Source organism: Hyla sarda, chromosome 1, assembly GCF_029499605.1.
Source record: "Hyla sarda isolate aHylSar1 chromosome 1, aHylSar1.hap1, whole genome shotgun sequence".
Classification (NCBI taxonomy): Eukaryota; Metazoa; Chordata; class Amphibia; order Anura; family Hylidae; genus Hyla; species Hyla sarda.
This window is the reverse complement of record NC_079189.1, coordinates 300,076,624-300,090,929: the sequence shown is the minus strand read 5'-3', so window position 1 is coordinate 300,090,929 and position 14,306 is coordinate 300,076,624. Positions and strand designations below refer to the sequence as shown.

At 43.6% G+C, this 14,306-nt stretch overlaps 1 protein-coding gene across 4 annotated transcripts in view; it reads right to left on the bottom strand.

Annotated features, from left to right (window-relative positions):
* FCHO1 (FCH and mu domain containing endocytic adaptor 1) overlaps positions 1-12,496 on the bottom strand; it is a 192,992-nt gene extending 180,496 nt beyond the window's left edge. For 2 of the 4 annotated variants that reach the window (XM_056518089.1, XM_056518087.1), the window contains exons 1-2: positions 11,957-12,316; positions 8,634-8,699 (exon numbers count right to left, since the gene is read on the bottom strand). Coding sequence is in view for 2 of the 4 variants with exons in the window: in XM_056518087.1 (XP_056374062.1) it covers positions 8,634-8,669 (36 nt within the window). In the remaining 2 variants the exon portion in view is untranslated. Of the gene's footprint in view, positions 1-8,633; positions 8,700-11,956; positions 12,317-12,345 lie in introns of those variants that run through there. The other 2 variants (XM_056518086.1, XM_056518088.1) reach the window with 2 other exon arrangements.
* Between the last annotated feature and the right edge of the window lie 1,810 nt (positions 12,497-14,306).

The following is a 14,306-nucleotide window of genomic DNA, read 5'->3' as shown; positions in this document are numbered from 1 at the left end:
GATACATTTTTCAGCACTGGACTACCCCTTTAACTTGTTTCAAAAGGTCAGTTCAGCCATCTTGTATTCAATACCCTTGCTCAATTACCTTGATCCATGGATTATACAGGGTGGGCCATTTATATGGATACACCTTAATAAAATGGGAATGGTTGATATTAACTTCCTGTTTGTGGCACATTAGTATATGTGAGGGGGAAACTTTTCAAGATGGGTGATGGCGGCCATTTTGAATCCAACTTTTGTTTTTTTCAATAGGAAGAGGGTCATGTGACACATTAAGCTTATTGGGAATTTCACAAGAAAAACCAATGATGTGCTTTGTTTTAACGTAACTTTATTCTTTCAAGAGTTATTTACAAGTTTCTCTTTGTTTACACCATTGACATGTCGTCGAGGTTAAAGGGGTACTCCGCCCCTGGCATCTTATCCCCTATCCAAAGGATAGGGGAGAAGATGTTCGATCGCCTCGGTCCCGCTGCTGGGGACCCCGGGGATCGCCGCTGCGGCACCCCGCCATCATTACTGCACAGAGCGAGTTCGCTCTGTGCGTAATGACGGGCGATACAGGGGCCGGAGCAGTGTGACGTCATGGCTCCGCCCCTCATGACAACACAGACCGTCCCCTTAATGCAAGTCTATGGCAGGGGGCATGATGACTGCCACGTCCCCTCCCATAGACTTGTATTGACGGGGGCGGGCCGTGACGTCACGAGGGGCGGAGCCGTGACGCAACGATGCTCCGGCCCCTGTATTGCCCGTCATTACGTGCAGAGTGATGTCGCTCTGCACAGTAATGATAGCGGGGTGCTGCAGCAGCGATCCCTGGAGTCCCCAGCAGCGGGACCCCGGCGATCTGACATCTTATCCCCTATCCTTTGGATAGGGGATAAGATGTCTAGGGGCGGAGTACCCCTTTAACACGAGGAGCGGATAAAAATTGTGTTGATGTCTGGTGAACGCAGTAACCGGGTCATTGCAGCAGATTTCAATGCAAGAAACCCTACGAGACCACCCATCTCCCATGCTACAGTTAGCAAACTGTTTGCTAAGTTTCGTGAAACTGGTTCAGTGTTGGATTTGCCAAAATGTGGACGCATGAAATCTGTCACTAATGAAAACATATCAGTGGCTGTCCTAGCTTCATTCAGCAAGAGCCCACAATGTAGCACTCGCCGCATGTCACTGGAGAGTGGCATTAATCGAACATCCTTTTGGCAGATATTAGCTACTCACAAATGGCACCCTTACAAACTCCAGCTACTGCAGCATCTCAACGAGGATGACCCAGATCGGCGCACTGAATGTGTAGAATGGGCAAAACAAAAATAGGAACAGGACCCTCAGTTTACACAGAAGATTATGGTCAGGGATGAGGCAAGCTTTTGTGTGAATGGGGAAGTTAACAAACAAAACTACAGCTATTGGTATTACACTAACCCACATTGGATAGATCCCTCCAAGACTGTTGGAACACAAAAATTGATGGTATGGTGTGGTATATGGGGTACAAAGATAGTGGGGCCATTCTTCATCAATGGAAACCTCAAGGCCACTGGATATGTGAAATTGCTACATGATGATGTGTTTACCTCTTTATGCACTGAAGCTGGCACGTTCCCTGAGTTTTTCCAGCAAGATGGTGCACCACCACATTATGGGTGTCAGGTCCGAGCATTCCTAGATGAACAGTTTCCTGGAAAAGTGGATTGTCATCGTGGGCCAGTTGAATGGCCCCCAAGGTCTCCCGATCTGACCCCTTTAGACTTCTCTTTGGGGTCATCTGAAGGCAATTGTCTATGCTGTGAAGATACGAGATGTGCAGTACCTGAAACTACGGATACTGGAAGCCTGTGCTAGCATTTCTCCTGCGGTGTTGCTATCAGTGTGTGAAGAGGGTTGCATTGACAATCCAACACAATGGCAGCACATTGAACACATATTATAAGTGGTCAGAAACTTGTAAATAACTCATGAAAGAATAAAGTTACGTTAAAACCAAGCAAATCATTGTTTTTCTTGTGAAATTCCCAATAAGTTTGATGTGTCACATGACCCTCTTCCTATTGAAAAAACAAAAGTTGGTTTCAAAATGGCCGCCACCCATCTTGAAAAGTTCCCCCCCCCCCCTCACATATACTAATGTGCCACAAACAGGAAGTTAATATCACCAACCATTCCCATTTTATTAAGGTGTATCCACATAAATGGCCCAACCTGTAGATTGACCAAATGTGGATTTTTACAAGCCAAAACTACAATGGTTTTTAAGTTAACTGAACATTTTGATAATTTAAGGGGTTTTTCCCCCCATCTCATCAAGCGATGGCATATTGTTAGCGATGCAGCACTGATTTAGTCCTCTCTGTCCCTCAGCAAGGTATAGTGACCCCGAATACCTTAATTCCTGTCACACAGCAAAACATGCCCCCCCCCCCCCCCTCTTTATGTAACATAGCGATTATTAGAGAATAAACCACCAGGATAACATTTATCCCAATGGTTCAGATGTAAGAGACTAGATAATCCACAGTCCAATTGTAGACTCTAGATTACACGGACAATAAAGGCTGCAATGAATGTGTGATAAGAAAAAAAAAAGGGGGTCCCTTTCCAGGTTCATCCATGGCTTATGTCTAGGGAACTGGTGCTGCTCTGTTGTGCAGAGATTAGTTATTGTTTGAGGTCCAAGAGGTCGGATCCCTACGGATTAAAAAATATGACAACACATCCTTGCAATTGAAATACCTATTAAAATGTACTGTATAACAGCGGATTTTCTTTTTTATCCTTAGAATGAGAGTGTCAGAACATACATATTCTATTTTCATTACTGGTTTATATAGTTTGATGGATTAATTCAGCCAAAGAGCCTGCTTACAATTTGCAGTGGTGTGCAAATATATTTAGTAATATTACTGTATGATAGCACAAATGACTCATACGCAGCAAACAAGGATAAAAAATAAGGCAGTTTTCATGCATATTTTCACTGAGCGCTAACTTTTTTTTTATTGCTTGTAGTATTTAAGAGCCTAGAAACATTGAAAAACCCAGAGCAGTGCTTCTCAAACTGTGAGGAGCCCCTAGTTCTTCATTACTCGCAGCATGCCTTCCAAGTGTACTGGATTCAACACAGACCCACTTTCCTAGTTTATGACTCTTGTAGTCCCACACCAGTGATTTATCAGATTGCTTCATGCAAAAAGAGACAGATTGTTCAATGCATGATGCTACAGTAAGTGACAAATCAAATAGTTTGACCCACTCACAGCACTTATCACCAAGCACAGCATTCTGCTACAGGTTTTATTCCCATAGCAGTGAATGGAGTGGTGAACACATAGGGGCACTAATATGTATTCACAAGGGGCACTTTGGGACCGCCAGTTACTTAATCACTGGTGGGTCCTGACGTTTCTGTGGCAGAAAAATAAAAGATGAAGTTTTGCCTCTGTGGCTGTTATCTGGGCCATATTGGTGGCTATTAAATACACTAGCTAGTACCAATAGTATTCTACAGGCCTCACTTATGGCATGCTTATTAAGTGCTAGTGAGACCCAGGGATCATCACAGTTTAGCTGGGGAGGTCCTAGAGGGGGGGGGGGGGGGGGTTTGTGAATCTTCGCTCTAGAGCATCAACCAGATAACAGGAAGTGGTATGGTCACAGATCACAAAAAACTGTGCATTTATCTATTATAAAAAGAAATGAAACTTTGCAGCATACAGTTTCCAATCTATTTTCATTCTAGCGAAATTAGAGTGAGCAACAGTGTGTAACTGTATGAAGGTAAAAACAACATTTAAGTAATAAAGAAGTGACATAGAAACCGCAAGATGTCACAAAAAAAGCATGGTACCTTACAGGGTTGTCCAGTCTTGTCAATAATGCTTAATTATTGCATAGTTTAGGTTAATAACCACTTGTGGACTGCAGGATTAAAAATGTACAGCTGACCCGCAAGTGACTCTGCAAGGATGTTCATGAATGTCCTTACAAAGTCTGCTCTCCAGAAATGGAGGCAAAAGCTTGCAGCCCAACTGGTGTGTCCTACATAAAAACTGTAACAAAAAGTGACAATTAAATATTTTTATAAAAAAAGGAAAGACTATTCATAAAAATGGAAATGAAACTAGAGCTATGCATTACAATAAAGGCAAAATTACCTGAAGAACAAAAACTCTATACCTTTTAAAAATAATAAAGAAACAAACTGTGGCTCCTATGTGTTTTTTGTTTTTAAGACAGAGGCTGGCTACTCCCCACTTGATTGACAGACCTCTCCCTATTTGTGCACAAGGAGACACCAGTCAATCAAACCAAATGAGGCAGGGACAAGTTAGCTTTATTATTCCCAGCTTGTCTTAAAGCCTACCCGTCCGATCCATCAAAAAAACATTTATTTTAATATATCACTCAGTACCTAATCCTGACCATGTACATCTAATGTTTATGTGTCTAGCACCTTTATTTTTTTATTACACTTAATTTAGCTCACTAGTCTGAATTCCTCTCAAAGGGAGGGGGCGTGGCCTCACTGTGCAGGTCTCCGCCCCCTCCCTCAGAATGCTGTCTGTTCACATCTCCCCTAGCATTAGCAAAACTACAACTCCCAGCTTGTCCTCACTGACAGTAGCGGGACACAAGCTGACAGCTGTCAATCAAGGAAGTGTGTCCATGACATAGGTGATGATGCATGGACACAGCAGGACTAGTATGTGTCCAAGCAGGCGGGGGGGGGGGGGGGGGGGGCAGTTGTTTGACTGGCTTTTTCAGTATGAAATACTGAACATTTTCTAATGAAAGCAATTGCAAGACCTATTGGTTATACATGCTTTACAACATATCAAAAGTTTTTGTATCAGTGTATGACAGAGCCCATTTAAAACAAAGATCTTTCACAAATGTCGTAGCATTTCAGAGTAAATCATCTAAAATTAGCAAGCCAGTGCTTGTTTCATGCTGCCTGTGGTTTTGACAGCATGAATTGTCCAACAGGTTCCCTTAAAGAAGACAGTCATACACAGGGTGAGCACTGCACATTATCACTGTAATACAAAAACCATCACAATAGTCCTGGACTTGCATTTATTTATTTTTTTTAATATCCACACTATCCACAATAGCCTAACCTTTTTTCACTAGCCCTATATGCAGAATTAGGTAAGAAATCATCATCTAGCTGAAAGGGTCTAGTGCGGTGTTTCCCAACCAGGGTGCCTTCAGTTGTTGCAAAACTACAACTCCCAGCATGCCCAGACAGCCAAAGCCTGTCCAGGAATGCTGGGAGTTGTAGTTTTGCAACAGCTGGAGGCAACCAACTGGGTAGGGGAGCTGGTAATGTATTAAAAAAAAAAAAAAAAAAAAAAACAAGCCCTGAATTGCTGAGCTGTCAGTGACTTCAGAGGTGTAAGTCCATATTGGTTCACTCATCTCAGGGGTTCTCTCAGGTGTTGATTTTAGGGATCGACCGATATTGATTTTTTAAGGCCGATACCGATAAGCTGTGGACTTTCCGGCCGATAACTTATACAAGAATATCGGTCTAAGTTATCGGCTATTTCACCATCCCCCCCAGAGTCCTACAGAAGCCGCTGCAGATCAATGATTTAAAGCGGGCTTTAAATCAATGAACTGCAGCGGCTTTTTCGGGGCCAGAGACCGCCGCTGCCGCCACCTGCTTCTCTCCCCCTGCCGGTCCTGAGTTTAACCACTGCCGCTGCCCCATTGCCTCCCCCATCCCCGGTTTTATAATTACCTGTTCCCGGGGTCCGCGCTACCACCGCCGCTGCACCCGCCCCCCTGCCCAGAGACCGCCGCCGCCCACTTCTCTCCCCCTGCCTGTCCTGAGTTTAACCACTGCCGCTGCCCCATCCCCGGTTTTATAATTACCTGTTCCCGGGGCCTGAGCTTCTTCTGGCTCCCATCCTGAGCTGTCACTGTGCGCACTGACTGTGACGCTGCGTTGAGGACGTCACTCGTCATTGCGCAGCACACAATGCAGGACAGTGCAGGACACCGCAGGAGCACAAGTAGCGCGGACCCTGGGAACAGGTAATTATAAAACAGGGGATGGGTGAGGTAATGGGGCCGCGGCGGCTGTGTGGTGGGGGGTGCGGTGCATTATCGGCAAGGTAATTGCCAATACCGATAATGCCCAAAATCGTGATTATCGGACGATAATATCGGCCAAACTGATAATCTGCCGATCCCTAGTTGATTGGGGGGTGCTCCTTCTCACTGAGGAACAGATGAAAACAATGCACAGGGTGGTAGTGACCATGGCGGCCATTTTGAAGTCGGACATTTTGAATCCAACTTTTGTTTGTTCAATAGAACAATAGAGGGTCATGTGACACATCAAACTTATTGGGAATTTCACAAGAAAAACAATGATGTACTTGGTTTTAACGTATCTGTATTCTTTCATGAGTTATTTACAAGTTTCTGACCACTTATAAAATGTGTTCAATGTGCTGCCATTGTGTTGGATTGTCAATGCAACCCTCTTCACCCACTCTTCACACACTGATAGCAACACCGCAGGAGAAATGCTAGCACAGGCTTCCAATAGCCGTAGTTTCAGGTGCTGCACATTTCGTATCTTCACAGCATAGACAATTGCCTTCAGATGACCCCAAAGATAAAAGTCTAAGGGGGTCAGATCGGGAGACCTTGGGGGGCCATTCAACTGGCCCATGACGACAAATCCACTTTCCAGGAAACTGTTCATCTAGGAATGCTCGGACCTGACACCCATAATGTGGTGTAGGGATTGACCGATATCGATTTTTTAGGGCAGATATACCGAAATATATCTATAAGTTATTGGCTAAGTTATCGACTAACCCCCCCCCAGCGACACAGCTGCAGATCATTGATTTAAAGCGGGCGCTTTAAATCACTGAACTTCAGCGGCTTTTGCTGTGCCAGAGACAGCCGCCGCCACCCGCTTCTCTCCTCCTGAGTCCTACCACCGCCCCGGACAGAGACCGCCGCCCCATTTCCTCCCCATTCATGTTTTTTTAATTACCTGTTCCCGGGCCTGCGCTACTTCTGGCTCCGGCCGCATCCTCCTGAGCCGTCACTATGCGCACTGACAGTGACCTCGTGTTGAGGACGTCACTCGTCATTGCGCAGCGCACAGCGTAACACAGGACGCCACAGGAGCCAGAAGTAGCGCGGACCCCGGGAACAGGTAATTATAAAAACCGGGGATGGGGGAGGCAATGGGGCAGCGGCGGTGGCGGGCTCTGGCCAGGGTTGTGCATTATCGGCAAGGTAATTGCCGATACTGATAACGTCCAAAATCGTGAATATCGGCCAAACCGATAATCGGTCGATCCCTAATGTGGTGGTGCATCATCTTGCGGGAAAAACTCAGGGAACGTGCCAGCTTCAGTGCATAAAGAGGGAAACACATCATGTAGCAATTTTGCATATCCAGTGGCCTTGAGGTTTCCATTGATGAAGAATGGCCCCACTATCTTTGTACCCCATATACCACACCATACATACCATAAATTTTTGTGTTCCAGCAGTCTTGGAGGGATCTATCCAATGTGGGTTAGTGTCAGACCAATAGCGGTGGTTTTGTTTGTTAACTTCACCGTTCACATAAAAGTTTGCCTCATTACTGGGAATTGGGACAGAACATTGATCCATGGATTTATTTAGCTTTTTCTAATTTTTCTCCCTTGTATGGGGCAAATGGCATTAGCCTCATAAGAGTTTTTTGCCTCTCTCTGGATCAACACAGTAGGGACACAATAGAGATATAGGTTGAACTTTATAGAATCTTCTTTTTTTCAACCTTATGAACTATGTATGAGTGACAAATGGGCACTGTCAGAAACTAAAAACTTTTTACATATTGTAATGTACACCCCACTGTGCCCACGCCTGTCCTATCAGCCTCCAGTTTGAAAACAGAGAGGGAGGTTACAGAGCAGCCTGCAGTGTTTGGATAAAGAGACCCAACATAAACAAAGCAGATTTAGGGAGGAAGTAAATGCGTGGTGCGCGAGGGAGGAAGTGAATGCATGGTGCGTGAGGCAGGCTCAGTGCTTCTCTCAGACACACCCCTTCTTGAGCAGTGGATGTCAGAAAGAGAGCAGAAGAACAGAGGGATTTGTGAGAGAAGTAGAAAAGCTAGACACCTTAAAAGACACTTAACGCATCTGCATGACCTAGTGAGCAAGATATATAGGCATTATTTTTATTCCGAGATATGACAGGTATGCTAAAAAATATGTACTCATGAGATTATTGTGCAGGGTCTGCAGTAAAAGCTCTGACCAAACATTTATCCAGTAAGAAATGCTGGGAAATCATGTGCGGATGGATTGTAATAAAGTCTGTAAGTCCGCATCACAGCTAAGTGCTAATTATTATATTATAACTAGTTATTCAACTTTTTTTTGTAGATAACAGTAAGATCAATTGTAAAAAAAAAAAAAAAAATAGCACAAGCATATCTACAAGCCTATGTTATTATAGAGCCTTTCTATTGGCAAAACAGGAAGTACAGAGACAAGGCTTAGAACGGAAACGGAGGATGAGCTATGATAAGGGTGTGAGGACCAGTGCTGTCACGCTCCTCCAGTGCGAGGTACTATATTATTACTCACCGTGTCCAGGTGTCTGTGCAGATCCCTTCTCAACATCCTCCACTGACTGGGAAGGAGGAATTATCACTGCAAGAAGACACCAAAGGCTTAGATTTCACTGACTAGCAGCTGCAAGGGGAACCTAGTACAAAGCTTGGTCATGTCACATCATTATTGTGACCATTACAAGCACAAAATCCTGCATGCATGATCCCAGTATTACATAGTTACTGTACAACAGTATGAATATAGACAGATATATACTAAAAAAGAAAAGCAGCATTCAGCAGAACACACATTAAGTGTCATGTACAACGCATTCAGAAAGTCAGACCCTTTTAATCTTTTCACATTTTGTTATGTTGTGGTTTTCCCTATCATTCTTCATTTAAAGGGTACCTCTCATCAAATAAACTTTTGATATATTTTAGATTAATGAATGTTGAATAACTTTCCACTAGCATGTTAATGAAAAATATGCTTCTTTCTATTGTATTTTTCCCGATCTGTCCTGTCAGCAAGCATTTCTGACTCATGCTGGAGTCCTAAACACTCAGAGCTGCCAGCCTGCTTTGTTCACAGCCGAACAGGCTGTGAACAAAGCAGGCTGGCAGCTCTGAGTGCTCTCCTTTGTGAACAAAGCAGACTGGCAGCTCGTAGTGTTTAGGACTCCAGCACGAGTCTGAAATGCTTGCTGCCAGGACTGGTAGGGAGACCCCTAGTGGTCATTTCTTCAAAGTGGAAAATGAAATAGAATGAAGCATATTTTTTAATAACATGCAATTGTAAAGTTATTCTGCATACATTAATCTGTAATATATCAAAAGTTTTTTTGATGAGAGGTACCCTTTAATAGCCAATAATAGCAAAGTGAAAATAGGAATGTTAAAAATCTTAGCAAATATATTAAAAGGGAAAAACTTTAATTTTGCACAGATATCTATTCACACCCTTTACTATGACATTTGAAATTTAGCTTTGGTTTAGGGACAATTCTATGAATGTTCTCTAGTGGCTCCGCCAGAGCCCTATCTTTAACTTAATGGAACATCTTGAAGAGACCTGAAAATAGCTGTCCGCTGACAGTCCCTATTCAACCTAACAGAGTTTGAGAGAATCTGCAGAGAAGAATGGTAGAAGCTGTCATCTCTGACAAAGGTGCTTCAACTAAGTACTGAGTAAAGGGTCTGAATACTTAAGTCAATGCAATATTTTAGTATTTCCTTCTTAATAAAATGGCAAAGATTTGTAACATTTCTTTTCACTTGATCATTATGGGGTATTGAGTGCAGAATCATGGGAGGGAAAACTTGATTGTTTTACTTTAGCACAACATAACATAACACAACATAAAAAATAGGGGGAAAAAAGTGACAGGGTCCGTAAACCTTTCAAGTGCACAGCATAAAACATTGACATGATGAGATCTGGAGGGATGGGGCAGGCTGGGCAATTGCCCAGGGGCTCCTTCAGGGATCCAAGACACTGGACTTTTGAAGGTGTAGTCGGTTTATAGGTGGGGATATATACAGTGGTCCCTCAAGTTACAATATTAATTGGTTCTGGGACGACCATTGTATGTTAAAACCATCGTATGTTGAGAGCAGAACTCTATGGAAACCTGGTAATTGGTTCTGAAGCCACCAAAATGTCATCCAAAAATAGGAAAAAGTGAGGATTAAAGAAAACTAAGTAGATAACTAATACAGATAAAGCAAATTCTTACATATAAAAGTAAGAGAGATCTGCTGGGAGCTGTAATCACTGTCTATTTCAGTGTTTCCCAACCAGAGTGCCCCCAGATGTTGCAAAACTACAACTCTCAGCATGCCCGGACAGCCTTCGGCTGTCCGGGCATGCTGGGAGTTGTAGTTTTGCAACAGCTGGAGGCACCCTTTTTTGGGAAACACTGGTCTATGTAGAGGACAGAAGCTTCTTCAGGGTCCTGTACAGAACACGCAGTGTCCTTAAAAAAGGAAAATGGATTCGCCCTCACCTGGTGTCGAAAGGAGCAGCTAACCCTGGCACAGGTTAAGAGTACAGAACATGTAATACCTCCCTGTACTGTAGGGGGCGCTACCAGACAGCCAGTCAGTACATGCACTTTAGGAATACACTAGGTTTTACCAGTGAAATATCCATTCTGATTGGTCGGTTCTTCCAGTCATTGACACGTTTCGCAGATTCCATAGCATTGTATGTTGAGTCTGGTTTCAAGTTACAATGGTCCAGAAAAGACCATTGTATGTTGAAACTATTGTATGTTGAGGCCATTGTAAGTTGAGGGATCACTGTATATAGTAACATGATGATTTCTGAAATGTAGTATTGAGGGGCCCTGTGCAACACAGCATGTACCGTAATACGGACAGATAGGTCTCCAGAAGGCACAGAATTATGGGTATCAGCAGGATGGAGAGTTTATAGTGATACGGTCAATGGGTAAGCAACTGGCACAAAATTAGACATAGCAGCAGGATGGGAATTTGTATTGATCAGGAAAAGATAAGGGTCCTGAAAAAGTAAGGAGCCAAGGATGTCTGTGCAGCAAACTCTGCGGACACAAGTTACAGCTGGAAGAGGTTCACAGTTATCTATTCTGGGGAAAGTTATTAAAAGTGAACTCCAATAAGAGAAGATGCCACTTGTAGTAAGTGCACTGTAATCACTTACATGGTCTACAGAACATGTGTACATATCTACCACATTACACCACATAATGGGTGTTGTAGTTGTGAAATAGCTGAAGAGCTGAACAATGGGGATCACTGCTTTACAGAATGTGGGAAACCAATTGCTTTTCTAGCCAAGCAATGAGTGAGATCCAGAGTCAATTCAACTCCTTCATTGCCAGTATTGCTTAGGGTCCTCATTGTATTCTATCACATGAGGACTTCTTACTATTTACTTACAACTAACTCCCTGATGCCAAAAATACCATATAAAGTAGTATCATGCAGAGAATGGACTCCCATCATAATCCAGTATCATATCCCCATCCCCAGCAAATGCTCATTTTTAAAGGTCAGTTTTAGGATCCTAGTGATATATCCTCTGTGGCAGATGCCAGGGCATGACAGGAGTTGTATTTTTTTTTGCAACAGCTGGCAAACAATACTCAGGAGGGCCAAGGTACCCAGAGAACATCTGGCAGTATATACAAATTTCCACATAAAAGCCAAACTTCAGAGCTTGTACCCAGGTGCTGAAGCACATGCAGCGGTTGCCACCATGCCACCCAATGCTTCAAAAACAAGCCACACGTTTCAGTTCTCCTACCCTAGGTGACTTTCAGTAACACCCACGTCTCTAGCTATCGATAGCAATGACAACCATAGACTCACCTGGGTGGCATACAAGAAAGGATGGGGAGCCTTCTCTGCCTGCCTGTGACAGCAGGGCTTGTGAGGGGGAGGCTGGCATGGAGGCTGTCTACACTGGCACTGCTGCATGAGTAAGTCACATGGCTGCTGAGTACATAGCATAACAGAACATGCCAGCCCCAAGAAGCCATTACTGGGGATGTATACGAGAGACACGGGCGATAGCTGGCAGCAGTGCAGGATGGAAGCCAAGCTCTCGCCTCCACACATAAGACCTATTCAATATAACGGACAACAACACAGGCGCCACATTCCTTCACCTGCACGTCCCCCGCTTCTATGTACATACCACCCTACAATAGCCCCTGCCCAGCATCCAGAACATACACTACGACAGACTGCTGCCTCACCTGGCGACAAGTCCAGGCCTCCCGACTCCCGCTGCCCCCTCAGGTGCCGCATCACCCCTCCCCTCTCCCAGGGCAACCACCCGAACCGCTATGCCAGCACGCAGCTCTCATTTGTCGGCTTTCATAGCTGGGCCCGCCCCCTCACAGCACTGGCCAATAAGGTTATAGCCCTGTTACTTGCATCTGGCTGATAAGCCTTCCTGACGGCTCATTGGTGAGTGGTCTTGTCAGTTTTCTTGAAGCTCGGTGGGCGGGTGTAAGTGATGCTTCTGCTTCTGATTGGCTGTGGGAGTTGAGCCTGTTGTGTGTGGAAGGCTGGAATGTGCAGGTTGTTATCACTGCATGGCCTGGATTTTGTTATAGTATCGTCACATTCTGTCCTGTGCTAAACTGCATTACCTCTAATGTATTATTTACTGTATAATAATTGTGAAAAATGCACCACATGTATAAACCTGTGCTACAAATGCTCATTAACCCGTTAAGGACTCAGGGTTTTTCTGTTTTTGCACTTTCGTTTTTTCCTCAGAACCCTTTCAAGTTTGCACCTAAAATTCCATATTATGACTTATTTTTTGCACCACAAATTCTACCTTGCAGTGACATTAGTCATTTTACCAAAAAATCCACAGTGAAACGGAAAAAAAAAATTATTTGTGTGACAAAATTGAAGAAAAAATGCCATTTTGTGACTTTTCATGCTTCTGTTTCTACTCAGTACATTTTTCGGTAAAAATGACACCTTATCTTTATTCTGTAGGTCCATACGATTAAAATGATATCCTACTTATATAGGTTTGATTTTGTCGCACTTCTGGAAAAAATCATAACTACATGCAGGAAAATGAATAAGTTTAAAATAGTCATTTTTTGACCCCTATAACCTTTTTTATTTTTCTGCGTACAGGGCGGTTTGAGGGCTAATTTTTTGAGAGGTGATCTGAATTTTTTAGCGGTACCATTTTTATATTGATCAGACTTTTTAATAGCTTTTTATTAATTTTTTTCATTATGTAAAAAGTGACCAAAAATACGTTATTTTGGACTTTGGAATTTTTTGGCACATACGCCATTGACCGTGCGGTTTAATTAATGATACATTTTTATAGTTTGGACATTTCCGCACGCGGCAATACCACATATGTTTATTTTTATTTACACAGTTTTTTTTAAATGGGAAAAGGGGGGTGAGTATTACTTTTATTAGGGAAGGGGGTTAAATGATCTTTATTAGCTTTTTTTCCCCGTTTTTTTTTGCAGTGTTATAGCTCCCTCTAGTGGCTATAGCGCTGCACACACTGATCTGCTACATAGATCACTGCCGTGCATTAACACGGCAATTATCAGTTTTATCGGCGGTCGATTTCTCAAGCCTGGATTTCAGGCTTGGAGCAATCAGTCACCAATTGGATGCGCAGGAGGCAGCTAAGGCACCCTTCTGCTGCATCCTAGCTGACCGGGACATTGCGATTTAACCGCGATGGTCCCGATCAGCCCGACTGAGCTGCCAGGAGTTTATTTTTGTTACTTTAGACACAGCGATCAACTTTGAATGCCACATCTAAAGGGTTAATAGCATGCGGCACAACGATCGCATGCTATTAGCCCAGGGTCCCGCCTTTCATTAGCCGCCGGGACCGACCCGTTATGAAGCGGGGTCACGGCGTGACCCCGGGTAATGGACTGTGGCCGGGCACAGGGCATACAGGTACGCCCTACATCCTTAAGAGGTTAAAGTGATGTAAAAAAAGTGATGTAAAAAATGAATCTAAGGCTATGTTCACACTGTTATCAGAGGTTCAGTTAGTCTTGATGTCAGTCTCTACAACAAAACCTTATTGACCCTATTATGACACAATGGGGTGCTTCAGGTACCATCAATGTCCATTTATTGGGTCAAGTGTTGCCCTCACTCTCTGTTCCAATAAAAACCATGGTAGAGTTGTAATCCGTTGGTTTCT